The 20,239-nt window shown below is 39.1% G+C and overlaps 3 protein-coding genes across 3 annotated transcripts; 2 read left to right on the top strand and 1 right to left on the bottom strand.

The window, feature by feature from the left end:
* The first annotated feature begins 1,573 nt into the window (after positions 1-1,573).
* Positions 1,574-4,780, top strand: LOC125886122 (OCIA domain-containing protein 1). Its single transcript, XM_049572072.1, has 8 exons — positions 1,574-1,742; positions 1,973-2,057; positions 2,175-2,228; positions 2,334-2,381; positions 3,324-3,450; positions 3,542-3,708; positions 4,289-4,438; positions 4,577-4,780. Exons 1-8 carry the CDS (start codon positions 1,689-1,691, stop codon positions 4,612-4,614), a joined length of 723 nt encoding a protein of 240 aa, XP_049428029.1. The 5' UTR covers positions 1,574-1,688; the 3' UTR covers positions 4,615-4,780.
* Positions 4,781-6,439: 1,659 nt separating this feature from the next.
* Positions 6,440-8,060, bottom strand: rhbdd2 (rhomboid domain containing 2). Its single transcript, XM_049572070.1, has one exon. It carries the CDS (start codon positions 7,843-7,845, stop codon positions 6,796-6,798), a length of 1,050 nt encoding a protein of 349 aa, XP_049428027.1. The 5' UTR covers positions 7,846-8,060; the 3' UTR covers positions 6,440-6,795.
* Positions 8,061-10,545: 2,485 nt separating this feature from the next.
* chic2 (cysteine-rich hydrophobic domain 2) lies at positions 10,546-16,480 on the top strand. Its single transcript, XM_049571624.1, has 6 exons — positions 10,546-10,865; positions 12,035-12,089; positions 13,716-13,871; positions 13,956-14,012; positions 14,113-14,172; positions 15,384-16,480. The coding sequence occupies exons 1-6, from the start codon at positions 10,732-10,734 to the stop codon at positions 15,432-15,434; spliced, it is 513 nt and encodes a 170-aa protein (XP_049427581.1). The 5' UTR covers positions 10,546-10,731; the 3' UTR covers positions 15,435-16,480.
* Positions 16,481-20,239: the final 3,759 nt, after the last annotated feature.

Here is a 20,239-nt window from a genome sequence, read left to right on the forward strand (position 1 = left end):
GAGGGGGTCACTCTGGGTATCACATTTTAAGCAGTTATCTGAGGTGCTAGTGTCAAATGTCTGAATTGTATCTCTATAGTGCACTCTTGTCATTAATTTCTACTTAATTAAATTCACATTTTCATTAATGGTAATTTTATGAGAGTTGTAAATGTTCCTGACACTTTTCTTTTGCTTCTATAACAAAATCCCCATTCCATTTGTTATGCTTGTTTAACAGTAGTTCTTCACTGTTCTCAGCTTTAGTAACAATATTGTATACAGCACAGATTAGTCTCTTTATTTTCTCTTTAAGTTTTCTGTTATCAAGTTTTTCAGTTGCAAGTATGTAAAAATTCCAAATCTTTTAGTTAATGTTTATTCTTTAGTTCCTGACATTAAAATACCGAATTACGGTTATTAATGCAGATAATTTCTGAATCCCACAGTTTATTCATGTCTCCCAGAGTTTTAAAAAGTTATTGTCATACATGTTTGGGAATTTCTATTTCTATCTATTTCTAGCCTAATATTTTATTCATTTTTTTCTCAAGCATTTAATATTCTATTTATGACAACATTTAATGTTTTCATTTTTTTTCTTGGAGAAAAGAGCTAGAAGTAAAGTGTGAAGTTGTAAATGATGGTTTTCAATATCAATCCACGGTTCATTATTTGTATTGTTGATGATATGGTTGATATAAAACATTTGAGCCACATTGTGATAAAACTCAAAATTGGGAAGGTTTAGGTCTCCCTCTATATGAGGTAGTGCTACAATTTTCTCTTAAACGTATGAGCTTTCTTAGACCAAATAAGGAAGAGAGAAGTTAGTTCATTTCTTAAAAAAAAAAAAGAAAAGAAAAAAGAAACATGGGTTATTGTAGTCAAAATTATGTGGACACAACCAATTAAAACATGAATCACACATGTCACAGCAGTTTAATGAATTTGTTTACTTACTTATTTATTTAATCAAAGAAAGTAAGTGTAATGGTTTTTAAAAAGCTATATGCAGTTTATGCGTATACCATAGATTTTCATAAAATAAGTCCAATTGTGTAACTCTAGCATCCATGATGTGTGTAGGCCTAATGGTATATAGGTCTAAGTATGAGCATTAAAAACAATAAACACGATAATATATCAAAATATAACGTTACAGTTAACACTGCTTACAATAAAAAATGATATAGCCTATGTATAAAATAAAAGTGGGAAAGAGTACTACCATGATATACCGTATAATCAAATTTTAAAAGACAATAAAAAAATGATATACCAGTAACACAATGTTAATATACAGTTATATAACTAATATAATGGTCAATTATAATATTATTTTGCTATTATTTCGACAGCCACTAGATGACGTAGTCGACATTTTAATACCATTGTAATGACTCCTAAATTTTCAAAATAAAAGCCCCAGTTTAAATCTCAATTGTGTGACTAATATAATGTTTTAGGATTATGTGCGCTAATGAAACAGTAATGTGTCTTTATTATAAAACAATTTGCTCTTTGTATTGTTATCACAACAACATTTTTGTCGCTTGAGCCAACAACCCACTTTATTTCAACTTCCGGGTTATGTCAGGAGAAATGACATTGTACCAAACAGAGAAAAAGTCAGAGTGCTGAGTGGCTCACAGTTTGGTTTTTCACATGCTATGAAAATTTAAATTAGCATTGACATTGCCGTCAACATGTCCTCCACCACCACAGGATATACAGAGGAGCGGCAGCAGAGGGGAGCACAGGTAAGCACACCAATACACACGCAGTATCAAATGGGATGCTAACATGCTAGCTGGCTAGCGTTACGTTAACTTTGGATGAACTGCAGACACCAGCTCTGTCTGCTGTTTCAGTCTCATTAGTTTGTCAGGTGGGACTGTCTGTGTTGCCTGGCAACACGTCTAGCTAATTAAGTAAGTGAATTAAAGGTAACGCTGGTGCTGTGTTTGTGTGTGTGTGTGTTAATGTGCAGGCGCCAATGGGTATGGAGTACATCCCCACAGATGAAGAGAGGAAGGTGTTCAGAGAGTGCAACGAGGAGAGCTTTTGGTACAGGTGTAAGTTTCTGTCTCTCACACACAGGTCAGACTAATGATGTTAGGTTGTGTAAAAACAACATGTTTTTCCTTTGACACGTGTGTATTGAGTCTGACACCAACATGCTTCCTTCACAGCGGTGCCCTTCTCTGTGGTCAGCATGGCTCTCACTCAAGCTCTAGTTGCTAAAGGTAATGTATATATTTGTCATAATCTAGAGGAATGAGCAACGTACCTGTGAGCTAACTATAAACACACCTTGAATTTTGAATTGATCTTGTTCTGTTTATTTGCAGGGACTCTGTCTGCATCGCCAAGGTTTGGATCACTACCCAAAGTGGCCTGTAAGTTCATGGTTGTTAAAGCTGGGAGATGACACCTGCCGTCCCATACTGATGAGTAGACTGAATATTAAAAAAACACCTGTTGCTATATTGAAATGATGTTCAACAACAACACAAACTACAGCCTCTCTAAAGACCATAATGCTGAATCGACACATCTCTAAAACAGTTTCAACAACATCATAAACATTATAATCTTTATGAAGGTAGGATTTATTGTAGAACTGATGTATTTGAGTGCATTCCTTTTAAAGGCTCAGTGTGTAGGATTTAGGGGGATATGTTGGCAGCAAGGGGGTATAATTTAATAACTATGTTTTCTTTAGCGTATAACCATCTGAAAATAAGAAATGTTATCTTTGTGTTACCTTAGAATGAGCCAATTATATCTATAGAGGGAGCGGGTCCTCGTCTACGGAGATTACCATGTTTGTACAGTAGCCCAGAATAGAGATACCAAACACTGGCTATAGACAGAGCCATTTGCGCTTTCGCTGAAGTAAGAAAGCCTCTGCGATGAGAGCGTTGGAAAAACACAGATTTTTAACGTGAAACTGCTTTATTTAGTGTTATCAGTTTAAATACCCTGTCTGTATGTTTTAGAGAGAGAGAGCGAGAGAGAGAGACAGAGACACAGAGAGAGAGAGAGAGAGAGAGAGAGAGAGAGAGAGACAGACCTCTGTGGATAATACAGCTCCTGGGGAAAAAAAACTCCTGAACAAAAAAACACTGAAAACAGTCTAACTAGAATAAGCTTCAGCTGGATGTATCAGTATCATATTCACATCACTAACAATATTTTTCTCAGTGATGATGTCACCTGCCATTAGTTGAAATTTAATATCATATGTTAAAGGAAATAGTTATGGCCAAGATGTTGTCTTACAATCGTTCCTGAGGTATTAAAGTATAAAAAAGCTTTGAGCATGTTTGTCTCTCCAGTTGCTGGCTTCTGTGGCTACCTAGCTGGGAAAATGTCGTACATGAAGACGTGCCAGGAGAAGTTTAAGAGGTTGGAGAACTCCCCTCTGGGAGAGGCCCTCAGACAGAGGACGGGACTGCCTCCGCAGTGAGTACCACACACACACACACACTTGATTTTGACACTATGTTATCATCCACCAACCGCTCCATGACCATTTTTCTGTTCTCGTCACCAGTTCTAAGGCTCCTCAGTCAGAGATGAGTGATCCAGACACACTGTCATTTGAGGCCATGTTCCAGCCAGCAGAGGCCCCCGGCCAGATGCCCACAAACACCAAAGATTATGGCTACAATTCAGATTCACTCATGCCAATGGGCAAAGCAGATGACTACAATGCTCCAGGTAACACAAAATGCTACTGTTTATGTTTTTCAAATACAGTGTAACACTTTATTAATCATAATTTGGTGATAACTGCCAAACCATTGTTAGTTATAAAGCTTTCATGTGGCATACAATGGTGGCCAAGCATTGGTGTATGAAGTTGGTGGAAAAACAATGCACTCGACCAAAGACAAAAAGAGAGCTGTGTGCAGCTACTGTATGGTGAAAGGCCTTCCAGTGCTGAAAAGAGACACATAATATAAAAGAGCATTACTTGGATTATAATATGCAAACTCTTTTATTTTACGTCCTGAAATCAGAAATGTAACAACAACGAAGCATGCAAAAACAATAAAATATGCTCTCTCACAGAGGAAATGCATACCTGAGTTACAAATTAAATTTTATCAAGTCTAAAGATGTTTTTTGCTGACTGGAGGTGCCAGAAAAGAGCTCATTCTGGTGCTCCACTGTTTCATCAAATCGGCCCTATTATAAAATGTTCTTGTGCAGAGTTTTACTATCTCAGTAAGTAACCTTTCTGTCAGCTGTCCTAGATAACCCTCTCTGTCCCTTTTCTTATCCCCACTACTTCCAGTGGAAGACGAGGAGCCCAGAAAGAAGGCTATCTTGTATGAAGACCTGAGGCTCAAGAACAGAGAGAACTACGAGGTCACGCTCACTCAGAAGGCTGAGACACTGCTCAAAACACCACCTGAGAAGGAGCCAGGGAGACCCAAGAAAGACGGTAAGATTCTATTTGAGAGATGTGTACAATTGCTGGTTTATAAAAAGTAGAGGGGTTAATATTCAGGTACATCTGTTTTCTTTGAATGAAAGAGAAACTGACTTAACTCATTCTCCTTGCACGTCTCTTTTATTACAGTGAAGAAGAACATCTATGGAGATACCTGGGAGGACTGAGTTCTTGTTTTAAAGTAATCTGTGCGCTGGCATCACTGATCCTGCAGTACAGTAGGCAGCCCAGTGGCCATTTTGCTCCAGTGTGATTCAGGTGTCATAAAGTTGTGAGTTCCTGATAGATATGTCTTTGCAAGAGCGTCAATTAAACCAAAATACAGGACTAAAACTGCCTCTGTTTGTGCTTTCATATTGAATGAAATTTATTGTGTTCCTTTTTTATGTTTACCCACGCAACACTTAAGTAACAAAAGGAAAAATAATATTGAAGTCACATTTTACTGCTATTAGATTACAAACTAAATGCATGCAAGACAGCACTGGTTGGATTTTGTTTTTGTCCACTAAGGACACAGGTCTGGTAATGGTGTTTGTTGAGTTTTTTTGTGAAAGAGAATGTTATTTTTTGCTAGTCAAATAAAATCATTAGTTTTAGGGGCATATATACCAACAAGATTTATCGTTGGGAAAACTGAGAAGAATATAAGATGGTGAACGCAAAAATGGATTAAAGCTCCCAAAATTTAACCTGAGAAGAAAAATCAGTGTTTTCATTTCTTTCGCTAAATCCAGAAATTGGCCAGCGAGACATTACAGTATAAGCCAGGGATACTCAATTTGCTTTGCCCAGGGGCTAGTTTTGCAAAATGACAGGAGGCCAGAGGCCACAGAGCATCATGATTCAGGTGTACGCAGAGGAGTTTGTACGATTTGAGGAAATTTGGGGTTTAGCTGGGACCTCTGCTGGGGAGTTCAGAGTATCCTCCCCTGGCCCTTTTTTGAAAAACAAGCTCTATTGATGCTTTTTATGAACTCTTATGAACTCATTGAAAGATCGCAGGCCAGATTTGGCCCACAGGCTGTGAGTTGAATATCACTGCTATAGGCTTAAAAGACAAAACTGGGGGAGGGGAGAGTAGGTGTAAATTCAAGAATTCTTAACATGGTTTTTTAAGAGAAAAAACTTTATCAGACACATTCTAAGCAGAGTATTTTTATGTCTTTATTAATGTCTGAGGGGGTCTTTAAACAGGGCTGTGCGTTAACATCTTTGCACATAGCACTTTTGTTACAGAGGTTGAAAGTTTTGTAGCACAAGTAAAATTTTCTATGACCTGTCAAATGAATATAGTACTGAAAAAATGCAGACGTTTCAATATCTTTAGGCTACTTATTATGATTTATGCTTATCTCATGGAAGCAGGACATAGGATCTCCTAAAACGAGTTGTTATAAAAAACATCAATTTATAAAAACTTAGTGTATAGTATAAACTTAGTGCTAAAATCGTTGTTTTCCCTTTCTTACTGGGACACAGGCTATATGTGTAGTTCACAAGTAACAGCAGACATCACCTACTGAATTGTGTGATATAGTTGGAGATGTTGGAGAAGTTGTTATCTGTAGTGGACAAATAGGGGTATTTTATGTCAAAATTTGAGAGCTCTGACAAAAATTCAGCAAGTTTTATGTGCTGTAACATCAAGTATTACAACCATCCCCAGACTCCCCCGTTATTATATCCAGACACTTAGTATGTTTTTTGTTTCTGTTTAAACACGTGATTTTTGTTTGATCACTTGATGACAGCCAGGTGCATTAAGTTTTGTGCCCATGTGCAGGTATACATTGTCCACTGTTATGCCTGATAAAGGGTGGACTCAAAACATTGCCTTTTTTTTAGTTCAATAAAGTTTTGGGAACTTTAGTCCATTGCTTACACTCACATTTTATTGCACTGAAAACAACACTTAATCTTGTCCTGTAAATCTAGGACAGGATGTGCACACAACCCTTTAAAAGAATGCCATGAGTCATGAGTTGGGTGTATTTCCCAGAGACTTTTTATGTTTTGCCAATATTTTTTTGTAGAAATGAGGGAAATAGTACAAAATAAGTACATTTATAAGTTTATGTACAAAAGTCACCCATAACAATAAAACATTCAGAGAAATGTCATTTAAATATAAAGCCAGGCAAACAAACACTCTACAAAAACGGTAGCAGCCTACTGTAAACTCAGCTTAACAATATGTCTAAGCATTTGACACTGTAGATGACACAATCCACTTACAAAAGATGCTGCAGACATCCACATGTGTTTTACAGGGAAAATATTGCAGTATTGGCAGAAAAAGGCTAACCTGTATGGCTGGAGTAAAGCAGTCAAATAAATAACCATAACTATAGGTGACCATGGCTATGACCATGCCCATGACCATGATCGTGACCATGATCGTGACCATGACTATGACTATGACCATGATTATGACTGTGGTTGCAGCTTTGGCCAAAACTCTGCTCTGAACCATGTCCATGACTTAGACCAAAGCTATGTGCAGAGCTATGTCCATGAGGATTGAGAGGTGGTGTTGGACTGGACAGAGGACTGGTTGAATTCGGCCAGCCTTCGTAAATCCTGGCTGCAGTATTGGCAGTGCTGACGCTGGACAATGGAGCGTAAGCCTGGACTGGGTAGGAGCCAGGTGTTGGATTGATTTGTGGAAGAAGGGTCTTCCTCCTCTGCTCTGTTGAAGCAGGGACAAACTTAACACCCCTGATGCTCCTCAGCAACCTGAAAGGTATCATCCTCTCCAAAGTGCCAGCCCTGGCTTCAGACATGTTCAGAAAAGGAGGCCATCCTTTCCCATACATCCACCCAACCAGGACGGCAACAACGTTACAGGGGAGCACACAGTGAGGAATGAGGGCAGTGGTGATCATGAGAAGCACCCAAGGGAGAGCCATGGTGGGGAAACTGACTCCACACAGGAATCCTTTGGTCATTTTTGTGTGCATGGTAGTTAGAGCCACACATGCTAGAATCACAGGAACCAACCCCTCTGTGTGGCTCCGGCTGCTGTCACTCTGCATGAGATCCAGGAAGCTGTAAAACAAGCCTGTGGTGGTCGACAGCAAGACGAAGAAGAACAGGAAGCGGACAGTGCCAACACCTTTCTCCAAACTGCCACAGAGAAACACCAGGGTTGCAATGCTCAGGAGAAGCTGAGTAAAGGTTCTGTGGTAAAAAGGGTACGCCAAGAGCCTGTGCAAGTGTCCATTTTGAAACACAGGGGCGCCAACACTGAGGACCCCCTCAGTGAAGTTAAAGTATGTTTGGGTGCCAAACAAAATACACGACCCAAGTACCACGGTTAGAATCCCGCTCGTGATGACAGGAACAGAGTCTCTGAACACCTGAAAGATCATTTTAAAGTGCTCAGCTTGTATCATCTTGAAAAATAACTCAGGATGTCCGCTGCAAATGAGCTAAAGCAAAAGTTTATCCTTAACCGGAAGTAACGTTACTTGTCACATCTAAACTGCATTGAGTCGATGTCTGCTGTAAACATCTTGAGCTGATGTAGACCGTGATGGATAACCAAAAGGTGTAACTTACATTTATCGATTAACTTTCTGATCTCTTACATGACCATCGTTCAGTCGCAGTTCCGGTATGTAAGCTAGTTGTAGAAGCAGGATGGGGAGTGTGAAAAGACCACTTCTGGTCAAGCCTTTCAAAATAAAACATGTACTGATAAACAGTCGCACGTGTGAAAGTAAATTAAAGCATCTAATGTGTATGTGAGTCTGGGCTTCAAAACCCAAATACGCAAAGCCTGTTTAAAAGGGTTAAAAGGTAGGCTAAATGTAACTTCTTACCAACGTACATATCGTATTTTGAAAGATAATTTCTCAACTTCCGCTTTGGCTTGGTTTCGTTATGAATTTGAATTTATTTTCACATTATTTTTATATTATAAAATATATTTTCTACAACTTGTATGATGACTCACTTTGCAACATACATACTCCATGTATGTGAATGTATTCAGTGAAGTTGAATTTATTTATGTTTTTTAAGTTATATTTTTTTATTATTGTTTGGAAAAGCAGTGCAGACTTTAATCCACCTGCAGGCGGCTGCGTGCAACATCAGTGAGAGGTAACCAGGTACATTAACTCAAGTGCTGTCCTTTATATATAATTTGATGTATCCTATTTTATTTAACTGGAGAGTTATCAGTGTGAAATGTACTTTTTACTACACAATCTGATTTGTGAAGACCTTTATGTAGAACATATCTCATAGATCATGCTAGTATATAAAACAGAAAAAGCACTAAACTCCCACATGAAGAGGTGTCTCCCGTGTGTTCAGTGTAGTGATGCATTATAATATTAAATCTGAGTCACTTAGTTGCAGTACACGAAAGTTATCGAGAAAAAAAATCATGAATTTTCCATAAAATATTTATATAAACTATGAATCCCATAATCCCATATGAAGAGGTGTGTTTTATGTGTCCAATGTAGTGATCTTGTTATTCAGTTGAGTCACTGGGTGACATTACTTGGATGTTATTTACAACCCTAATTCCAAAAAAGTTGGGAAGTTGCCTGAAACGTAAATAATAACAGAATGCAATGATTTGTAAATCATTTTTGACCTATATGCAATTGAAACCATCCAAAGGTAAGAGATTTAATGTTCAAACTGATCAACTGTGTTGTTGTTGTTTTTTTTAAATAAATATACACTCATTCTGAATCTGATGCCCGCAACACGTTCCCAAAAGGTTGGGATAGGGGCATGTTTAGCATTGTGTGACATCACCTTTTCTTTAAAAAACACTCAAAACACGTATTTGGGAACTGAGGACACTTATTGTTACAAAAGACATTGTCTGGATGACAGCTTAATCTGTAGGTACCTTTTAGCATTTATGGGGGCATCACAGGTGAACAAGTTTTCATGATGCCATGGGCACTAACAGATTTGCAAATCAAGCATTCAGTTTCTATTTACACTTTAAACAGTGTCCCAACCTTTTTGGAATAGGGGTTATAGAAGTCATAGATTTTCCATCAAAATCTTTATGTAAAATAGAAAAAGCACTAGAGTCCCATATGAGGAGATGTGTCCTGTGTGTTCAATGTAATGATGCACTTTGCTCCTCAATCTGAGTCACTGGGTCACATTACTTGGAAGTGCATTGATCAGATTAAACTAATCAAAGTAGTTAGTGTATGCTACTTATTGACTAACAACACTGCAATGTTGTCTTCATCTCAATACATCAGTAATGCAATTATATAATAAACTATAATAGCACTCTAAAAGTGCCATTTTTCATAAAGAAAACTTCTTTTGATACTTGAGTACACTTTGGTGATATTACTTTTTTTTACTGCTGTGCTTTTATTTAAGAAAAATGTTGAATGCAGGACCTTTTAAACCTTTTCATGAGGTTTCTTTTTCTTTATATTATTGCTACTTGGATCTGAATAATTTCTCCACCAATAAAACACACATATGCCAAACTAAAATGAATGGAGACAAATGGTTGCATAGGTGTTACTACTTTTTTATGTATAGTTTTGCAGTCTATCCAATTTGCTTTTGTTAAAATCAAACAGCTTCCCCTCTTTATGTTTTTTATTAGCTATTTATGAATACAGAACAATATATAGTTTGTTAGTTCATAAACATATACATATATAGTTCATTAAGTACATAACTTTAAAAAAAAGAATACATCTATACAAACAAACTCGAGAGTTAAATAGAGCCTGTGGGTAGGTTACCCTGATTTGTTTGTGCACACAGAAGTGACGTACTAGTACATATTCAAGGCTATTGTATTTTCACAGATAGTAATATTAAACACAGGCCTTTTTATGTTTACTGAGCAGAAAAAATGAGTTTGCTGGAGTATTTACATTCATGAAAATAATATTAATAACAAAATGTATCAGGTAGATCAGGTCCTTATTGACACATCTAACATATTATACCGTTTGAGTGAAAAAAAAACATGACAGTCTGCATGATACAAAAACATTTTTTCTCTAGTGTCTTTTTGTTAAAAACGAAAAATGAGACGTCAGCACGTCTGTCCCCCTTCCGGTGTCGTACGGTTACTGCGGCGGATGTTGATGTTTTGTTTCGGAGCTGGCTGAGCGATGTGAACTGTATCGTCTTCGGGACGGGTTGATATTTTTCTGTAGTCGTCTCCACGGTTCTTCTTGTACTCTTCTCTCGGTAAGGTTCCGCTGTTCGTCGGCATCGTGTCTGTCCCGGTGTCTCTCCCGGGAAGCGCGAGCCTGAGTCGTGCGATGATGGAGGACTTTGATGAGATCTACGAGGAGGAGGAGGAGGAAGAGGAGGACGAGGACAGGGCCGCGGAGGAGCAGCTCCTCAAGTACGCTCCGGACCCGGTGGTGGTGCGAGGGTCCGGCCACGTCACTGTGTAAGCAACCGGCGACACTAACGGACACCGAGAGAGGAGTTTACCGTCACCGTTAAACGACCAGCAAACGCGGTATCCGTGGATAACTGGCTGGTAGCTGTGTTAGCTACCGCTGGTGACCTAGCGTAGCCAGCTAGCGTTAGCTACTAAATTAGCTTCGAGCTAACTCTGGCGAGGAGTGGCTGATAAGATTGAGCTTTCGTTTTTAGCTGATGTAGCTACATGGCCCAATAAATATGTACCTTTGTCTGTTTCTGCCACGTAATGTGATATGCTGTCGTGTCTGCTATTTTCATGACAAGGCAGTTTGTTCCCGTTAACGTTTTGTGTTCCACAACTTGGGCACTTGAACTCGGGAACCAACTCGCAGTGCTGTGTACTGAGCCTGGTTGTAGGTTCAAAGTGTAACGTTAGAGATAGTGTTAAGTCCTGCGCTTAGATTGGTACTTTTAACCTGTATTTTATAACCAGGGCACATGAATTGAATATTGATTAATTTTATGGACTCTAAATGACTAAACTACTCTCAGTGACTGTGCCCAGCACAAAGTTGTTGTAGCAGCAGGAACTGAAGTTACTGGATGTTGTGTCGGGTCTCGTCAGGTCTGGAGGAGCACACAGAGTGCAGACAGTATCAGGTATTGGGGATCAAACTACCAATTAATTCACTTAAATTAACAGTGTTGACTAATCACATTGTTTCCCCTCACCAATCTTAAGTGCAGAGGTGCAACCTAGTATAAATAGAAAAATGTGTAAAGTTGTGGGCAATCACTTTTAGTTGATTGGACATGGATGTACTGGGGGTTTGTGTGTCTAACACAACAACAATTTTGACATCCCTAAAATGTTTTACATGATAAATATGGTAGCTTCTGTTTTAATGTCATAATAATTTGTGTTTGTGTTATGGGACTCCCTTAAAATGAGAGTGCAGCACAGGAGGTTTCTCATGATGCATATTCAGTGATCAATAATTTACCCCTGATACCTGCTGGACTCAGTAGTTTTAACTATGGATGAGTGGAGTAATCAAGAGGCTTGGAATGTAAAGTTGTGGCAGACTTGATGCCACTTGGTTAACGTTTGTTTATTTGATTAAGGTGAATAATCAAACATTGTAGGTCTGCTTATGTCTAACAGTCTGTTGTTTTCCCTCTCCTCCACAGGTTTGGGCTGAGTAACAAATTCGAGTCAGAATTTCCTTCAGCACTTACAGGAAAGGTGAGTGTCTTGTTGTTTAGTAATGCATATTAAATATGGAAAAATAACATTAGCTCATCTGACATTCTACAAGATTAACCATGTATTCTAGCAGCCAGCCAACATATGATACCAAATGTTATGATTTCTACATTAAAATTGCTTAATGTTCTGTAGTGCAGTGTGTTTCTCTGTTGGCACCAATGCTGCATGCATTCATCTGATCACCATTACAAAAAGCAGATTACATTTTTGTTGCATATATTGTATTAGTGCAAACACTACAGCCCTTTATCCCCTGCACAAAAAACACGCTAACTAGGGATGCTGCGATCCGGATCGCGGATCGAAAATATGCTGCGATCCAGCCAAAAAACGTGGATCGGATCAGATTGCACTGCAGGGGAAAAGTGCGATGCTAGCATTCCATTCCACAAATCCGCTCCAGCTTTTCCATCCAGCACTTCATTGTAACACACGAAGAAGAGAGGAGAGTGGGTCTGTGTTTGGTGAACTTTGGTCCCTGCAGTTGTATGTTTCACACACAGCAGCAGCACCAGGCTGCCACTGGCAGTAGTAGTAGACTTTTTTATTTATGTAATAGATGTCAAACAAAGCCTTCTTTTAAATTTGTTTGATTTTTTTTATATTGGCTTTTTCTAATTTGTCTCAGAGTCACTACAGAGATGTTATTTTATTTATTTTATTTAATGCTACTGCCTATTTTATGTTAAAAATTTAAATATCTAATAAATGGCTCAAGTTTTGTCATAATAACCTACTGTTGTGGACGGTTCATCTCAGGAAGTATGTTATTCTCATTTTGAGTAATAGCACTTGATCAAGCCTTTTCTATTATTCCACATTACGAAATCAGTGCTAAAAAAGTAAACCCATTGGTCAGAACAGACAGATAGAAATATGAGCTGGCATTGGATTGGTATTGGTGTCGGATCGGTACTAGGGCTGTAGTATCAGTATCGGATCGAAAGTGAAAAAGTTGGATCGCGACATCCCTAGCTGCTAACATCTGTCCTTTGAATTTATTGGTAAAGGTGTCAGTCGCCACTCCGGGTCAAATTACTTTGCAGTAGTCATGGGTATTTATTGCCTCCAGCTCTAATCACTATTGATGGAAACACAACCGGGTAAGCGCGCTACTTTTAACCCCTTAAGTGGCAAGATGCAATAACGCGTCTCCACAAAATACTGTCTGTCTGTCTCTGCCCAAGCAGTGCTCAAACATTGATTTTGATTAGTCTGCACTGAGTTTGAAAGACTGACTGAATAAGTAAGAGACATATAAAAAGAAGTAACCACCACAAAGTTTTCACAGGCCTACATGCAGCTTTCTACTGTTTACTGTCCAGTCGGTGACGTCGGACATGACACACCAAAAAAAAAAGACACACACTCACACAGAGAAATGCATGCTTGTCTGCTGCAGAGCCATGTACACAGCTGTGGTCTACTGTCAATAGGAAATGAGTCTTTTAACTATTTTATTGGGTTTACCTGTGTATCAAAAGCCTGCTTACATACACTAATTTTGGTGGGAAAGTGGTGTAAGTAAAGCATTTCAACGTGCCATTAAAGAAAATTCGAAGTTATCGCACTAAACTATATTGTGTATGTGCTCTTCTTCAGGTGGCACCAGAGGAATTCAAAGCCAGTATCAACCGTGTAAACAGCTGCCTGAGGAAGACCCTGCCAGTGAATGTGAGGTGGCTCCTGTGTGGCTGCCTCTGCTGTTGTTGCACACTGGGCTTCAGTTTGTGGCCTGTCATCTGCCTCAGCAAGAGGGTGAGATACCCATCCCTGTTGCATTTGCAACAACATAACACTGTATCTAAAAGAATGTCATCTAACGTCATTGTTGCCTTCTAGACAAGAAGATCTATAGAGAAACTTCTGGAGTGGGAGAACAGCAGACTTTACCACAAGGTGAGCAGTGAAGGCATGAATGGATATGTGTGTATTGATAGTGTACCTTGCTAGGTCATGTTATAAAAACCATCTGATCACTGTTGCACTCTTTCTGCAGTTGTGTTTGCATTGGAGGCTGAGCAAAAGGAAGTGTGAAACTAACAACATGATGGAATATGTAAGTATCTGTTGATAATATACAATACAGGAATACTGGTTTGAATTGCTGATTGATGAGTTTAAAGGCTTATCAGACGCCAAAACACAGGACATCCCTGCTGTTTAATGCAGTGCAGTTAAGTTAAGATAGTTTAAGCTCGTTAGTTTTTTTGCTTGATCCCACAGTGGTAATGTTAGTAAACTCTTACCATTGCTGATTCACTCAACACAGGGGTGGGTGATGAATCTTTTATCACAGTGTATGAGTTTTTATATCCAGACAGTGATGTGGGGCTAATCAAATTTTATTTTCAGTTAAGGTTTTGGCTACCAAAAACTATGCAAACAAGATAAGAGACAAAACGATAATTGTGCCACATTCTGTTTTTTAATAATACTCTCGTTTTGTCTTGTATTATAAATTCAGGGCCCACCTGTCCTTGACAGCCGTGCTCAGTGTTGCCGACTTGGCAACTTTTTCACGAGATTTAGCGACTTTTCAGATCCTTAACTAAATTAATAACTAAATTTCAATAAATCACCCTCTGCTACTGTGACCTCTGCAGATGCAGCCTTTAAAGCATATGATTGAGGAGTTTTAGCCACGCTACAATGTATCTTCATGTGTACATACACAATTTGTCCATTGTGCGTGCTCTGCGTAAATGTTCAGGAATTATTAACAGGTCAGTCTTATGATGGAGAATTATATTACATTACTCACATTTGTGTTATTTATTTTATTTATTTATTCTTATGGACAATATGTCAGTTTTTGAGTGCCTTCACTGTTACAGTAAAAGAACACTACATACTTTGAAGATCACCAAATGCATGATGTTTCCAAAGTCATTGAGTTTTTATACAACATAACCATGATCACATTTTGACCGAAATAATTGTAATTCACATTTATGCCAATTTTGAGCAGCCCTACTGTGATGTGTATTGTGTCAGAGTATGTTATGTGAACTAAAATTCAGGAACTGTTTAAAGATAATAGCGTCAGATGGAGAAGTTGCGACATATCAATCTACTTCATCACATCGAAGCAAAAAAAGTCTGTAAATCCAATATTGCCATGAAGCAGTCCTTAGATAGTACAGTGAGGGCTACTTTGGTAAAAACAAAATAACAAAACAAAACAAAAAAAGGCTGTATCAAAATGTCTACCACTTGAAAAATCTGTTTTGTCTCACAGAAACACCTTTTTCCTCTTTCCCCCTGCAGGTAATCTTAATAGAGTTCTTACCTAAGATCCCCATCTTCAGACCAGACTAGCCCGACTGTGGCAGATCTCAGACCTCCACTGCTGCCCAGCTCTGCCACAGAACCACAATGGCTGAATAAATACCCCAATATTTTTGTTTACAGGGTAGCATCAATCCTCCTGTCTATTTGACCCGCTCTCCCACACATACCTTCTCTTCACCCTTGTTTACAAATCCAGCATCCCAACACTTGTTTTTTTTGGAGTGAATTCACCATTGAACTATAACCTATGGGGCAAGCTGGCACACTGTTGAGCCACGCTAACCGGCACCAGCCTGTGGAATGTCAGAGTAAACCAGCCATGGGCAGCACTATGGATTTTGGAGCTACAGCCGGAGACTGGACTCTCAAACTGAGTTCTCTGAGCTACGACTGGAATTTTGTCACTTGTATTTTCCCTAACCTAAGCACATGGCACAGTCAGACCATGATAAAAGAAACACTTTAACATGTTACCTAGTGTCACACCGCCAACTTCACCTGCAAAAAATACACCCCAGTGCTTTTGTAACAGTTGGTTTGGTGCTCTAGATCGTCACCAGAGGCTGTGAAGGCAACAGAACATGGAACTCCAAAGGAAACTTTATCCAAATCAACTCTGTAGCAGACAGACTAGTCTTACAGGAGCATGCTGGGCCAGTGGCCAGAACAGCTGAACTCAACAATGTCACTCTTCTTATCAAATACCAGACATCCTCTCGCCTCCTTTCATATCTCTGCACACTCCACTCTGCGTCACCCCTAACCCAGTGACAATCACACATTCTGACTGTACTCTCCATAGTATGATTGGGTCTTCGTGCTGCACAGTTTACCTGGAACAATTTGTCTTCAACATTTTGTTAGTCCAGGTGATGGGCTGGCTGCCAAGCAACTGCTTCTGAATCGCAGTGGAACAAGTAAGCTGAAAAGAAAGCCACTAGTGATGAAGAGAAGGAACCTTTTTTTTCTTTCTTTTTTTTCAAGTTTTGTTTACTATTTTGGTGAAAGAAAAGCAGTTAATGCTTGCAAAATGTTTCACTGTTAGTGTGTGTGTGTGTGTGTGTGTGTGTGTGTGTGTGTGTGTGTGTCTCTGAGAGAGAGAGAGAGAGAGAGAGAACAAAAGCAAAAAAGAGACAAATCAGACATGAAGTGATACTCTTTACTCTGTCAAGCAGGGTTCTGTCTTTGACACATTTCTTTGCCATAACCAATCTTTGTTACTTTTGTTGTCATAATTTATAAGTGGTTGAGTGCGCATGAAATCTGTGCATTCGTGAAATAGGCCTCAGTTGGTATTTTTGTTTCTTGGTGTTTTTTTTTTTTGTTGTTGTTGTTTTGCAAAGTTATGCCATGGTTATTTCCCATTGTTTTTATGGTCATGTGTCAACACTAAAGCACACAATCGCTTTGTCCTTAACACCTTCACATGGCCTCTCTTCCTTATCTGCTGACCTTGGCTTACTTAAATGAGTGCTCAAGTTAAGGATGTGGTTCTTCTGAGAATATTCCTCTGTTTTAGATATAATCTGACTCCTTGCTTTCAGAGGTCTGGGGTGACCAAGAGCATTAGGTCCTCTTTATTAGGTGTTAGGTAATACCAGAGTTTGGTATCATGAGACAGGATCATTGAAGTTAGCCTGATAACTTTACTGAGTAAAACCAGAGTGTTCCCACACCAGGAACGCAGACTTAACGCTGCATTAATCAGTATTTTTATATTAACAATGGAAAAATTACTGCAATGTGAAAGGGGTTACTTACAATAATGTGTCTTCAGAGAATTAGCACTCAACTCTGCAGTTCCCCTCAGCTCTACAGGGTGTTTTAGTGTCTTTCAGCTTGTTTTAATTTTCTGGCCTGCATCCAGCAACAGCAGGCAGATGTTTTCAGAGAAAAGGCTCTGTTAAAAACTCAATGTACTCTACCTGCTCAGCACAGACAGACAGACACAGAGCAACCAGCTGGTGAACATAGTGGAGCCTTTAGTAGCTAAAGAGCCAGGTAATTCCCACGGGAGTTAAGAGAAATTAATGAAAGAACTTCAGGGTGAGTGAATCTTAACCTTGTCTTCATCAGGTAACTGGAAACACAACTCCAAATTAAAGCTGCAAGCAGCGATGAATGGGTCCTCGCACCTTTGCATATGTCAAGGGTAGAGGTGGCACACCGTTGATGCTGCTGTTTATTTCTGTGAAAGTCAGACACTGCACGCAGGAGTCGTATTTCCTAAGTGGACATGACCTATTGCAAATTTTGTACCACTTCTTGTGACAACTATGTGGTGCAGGAGAAGACACACAGCTGTATATCTATTGTAGACCACACATGTAAATTTCATGTAAATGATAATTGTTGTCACACAATGCTTACTTTTTGTTGTCAGTAGGTGGCACGATAACTATGACATCTTATTGACATGTTGATGTCGTCAGGCCTGATGAAACATGAGATGTGGTTCAGATTGGACAATGCACACTGAAGTTAAAACAACCTTTTTTATGACGAATAATACATTGTCATGGCATGTTCAATGAAAACTCACAATCTCCACAAGATGGCATCATCAAATTCTTAAGGCTCATCTGACCCCACTTGAGGCCGACTTGGTTAACCCGATAGAAGTACATCAGAGTATGAAACGTCATTTTCTGCTGCCTGTAGGTGGCGCTATAACAGTAACTCAGTATTGGCATGTCTATTTCCTGAGGCCGGGACTGTTGTCAAGCATGACAAATTTTGGGCAGATTTGACAAAGTGTGCATAAAGTAAAACAACTTCCTGTTTTATGGTGAAACATGCAAAATGGCTGCCACAGCACAGCAACACTTTTCATTGACACTTTTCGTGACTTGTATCAAACATAAAGTTAGGGGCAGATTAGACCATCTACACAGGAGTGATAAACCACTTACTTTTCCGTAGCTGAACATTGAAAATTGATGCCTCTTTAAAGTCACATGGTTTGACTAAAACTCAAGCTTTTTACAAGTTCTTATGTAATGGGTCTTTTGACGGAGCAGACAAAATTTAAAGTCAGTTGGACTATAATTCTAGGAATAACCAAAAAAAAAAAAAAAATGCACAAAACTAGCATATTAACTTCAAAGTGACAGACTTCCTGTTGAGTCAAGTATGGCTTCAAGGCTTTTTTTTGTGTGAAGATTATTTCTGGGGCTTTTTGGCTTTAAATGACAGGATAGTCAGAATCGCGAAAGGGGGAAAGACTTTTTTTGTACCAATTTTCGTACATGTAGGTGAAACGTCTTATCATATTTTATCATACCCGATAACGAAACCCATAAAATATCAAAATTTTCACCGGTTCTGATGTGTCTGCAAAGAGCACCTCTAGCCCCTCAAAAATCTGATTCATCTGCATAAGTAACTCCTTCTGTTTCAATAGGGTCCTCGCAACGTTCGGTGCCTGGGCCCTTGGAATGCTAGTGTTGCTCAGTGTCTTCTGGATGTGTAAAAAGGCAACTGTTTGCAAACAGATTGTTCCTTTGTTCAGTTACCTAGCTATCTAACAAGGCATAAGACTATTTTTTAAAACTGTCAACATGTTGTAAGTCACATGATGACTTGATAGACATGATACAACCACTTGCCAGCACAAAGACGATGGTATAGATTTAGCTTTGTCCGCTCATGAAATCATCCAGAGACTGAGATCAAACAAAGTCATTTTATTTCAGCTCCAGTGATTGTACGGGTCGCACTCAGGGGATTATACTTCAAACAAACTAAATGTAGAATTGGAAATGTCCCAAAGTTACACCAGAGGGTGTACTATAGATCAATTGTAAAATGATGCTTTTGGAGTTTGTTTTGAAATTGAAAATTGCCCTTCCTGTTAAGATGGTAAAGGAAGCACATATCCCATGGACCCACAAAACTCAGACGTTGTGTTGGTTTATATGTTTAAAGACCCAAAGTCACTTGATTATCACTGGGTTGCCTATTGGTTCATCAGTCACTTTTCTATATTTTTGATTGTGGTCTGTTCTGTGTAAGTCGAGGCATAAGGCCATATGCAGATATTTGTGGTGTGGGTGCGTGTATGTGTGTGTGTGGGTGTGTGTGCGTGTGTGTGCACGGTGTATGCAAATGCAAATGTTCTTCGTAGATCTCAGACTGTGATCGAACCCTGCACAGAAAATGAGTCCTTTTTTATATAATCTTGGGTGGTCTGTGTGTGTTTGTGTGTGTGTGTGTGTGTGTGTACAAGGGAGAGAAAGATATATGTACATATGACTCATGAGCAGATGTACAGTAATAAACTACCAATAAACAAGGCTATGGGCATCCTCCTCTGTACATCAGTGTGATTTTTTTTCCTGCTTATTGACATAAAGTCTCCATGAAGATTATCAGTCATGTGAGGTCACAGAATCTAGAAGCACTAAGTCAAAGGCATTGCTGTTTTAATCTGGAAGATGTTAACCACAGTGGTTTCATCAACTCTGACAAGTGAGCAGTTCCCACGATCAGGGTCTCATAGCTATAGATGGGGAACTACTTGTGACACAGTGAGTTCATAGCCCAAAACAAGAAGTCTCCAGCCATGCAAGCGTCTCTGTGACACTGCACTTTGGCACAATGGCAATTTACACGGAAATGCTATCTTCAGCTTGTTACCAAGCTCACAATGACAATGCTAACACTATTTATCCAAGTCTCTGCACTCTGGGTACTCTGGGCCTGGTGATGTAGAATAGCTGGGTAATTTTCATGTGCCACTGAGCAACTTTGATAGAACTGAACAGGGCCCTGCCTCCAACATTGAATCCAGTTCTCTGTGCATTTAGGAGTAGATAAATGCTTCTGTCTGT

Source organism: Epinephelus fuscoguttatus, linkage group LG3 (genome assembly GCF_011397635.1).
Source record: "Epinephelus fuscoguttatus linkage group LG3, E.fuscoguttatus.final_Chr_v1".
Classification (NCBI taxonomy): Eukaryota; Metazoa; Chordata; class Actinopteri; order Perciformes; family Serranidae; genus Epinephelus; species Epinephelus fuscoguttatus.

Excerpts from the sequence above, each read along its gene's own strand:
- chic2 (XM_049571624.1), top strand. The coding sequence starts at position 10,732 with ATGATGGAGGACTTTGATGAGATCTACGAGGAGGAGGAGGAGGAAGAG. Across the intron at positions 12,090-13,715 it reads CTTCAGCACTTACAGGAAAG|GTGGCACCAGAGGAATTCAA; the intron begins GTGAGTGTCTTG and ends GCTCTTCTTCAG. Across the intron at positions 14,013-14,112 it reads ACAGCAGACTTTACCACAAG|TTGTGTTTGCATTGGAGGCT; the intron begins GTGAGCAGTGAA and ends CTCTTTCTGCAG.
- rhbdd2 (XM_049572070.1), bottom strand. The coding sequence starts at position 7,845 with ATGATACAAGCTGAGCACTTTAAAATGATCTTTCAGGTGTTCAGAGAC.
- LOC125886122 (XM_049572072.1), top strand. The coding sequence starts at position 1,689 with ATGTCCTCCACCACCACAGGATATACAGAGGAGCGGCAGCAGAGGGGA. Across the intron at positions 2,229-2,333 it reads TCAAGCTCTAGTTGCTAAAG|GGACTCTGTCTGCATCGCCA; the intron begins GTAATGTATATA and ends GTTTATTTGCAG. Across the intron at positions 3,709-4,288 it reads AGATGACTACAATGCTCCAG|TGGAAGACGAGGAGCCCAGA; the intron begins GTAACACAAAAT and ends CACTACTTCCAG.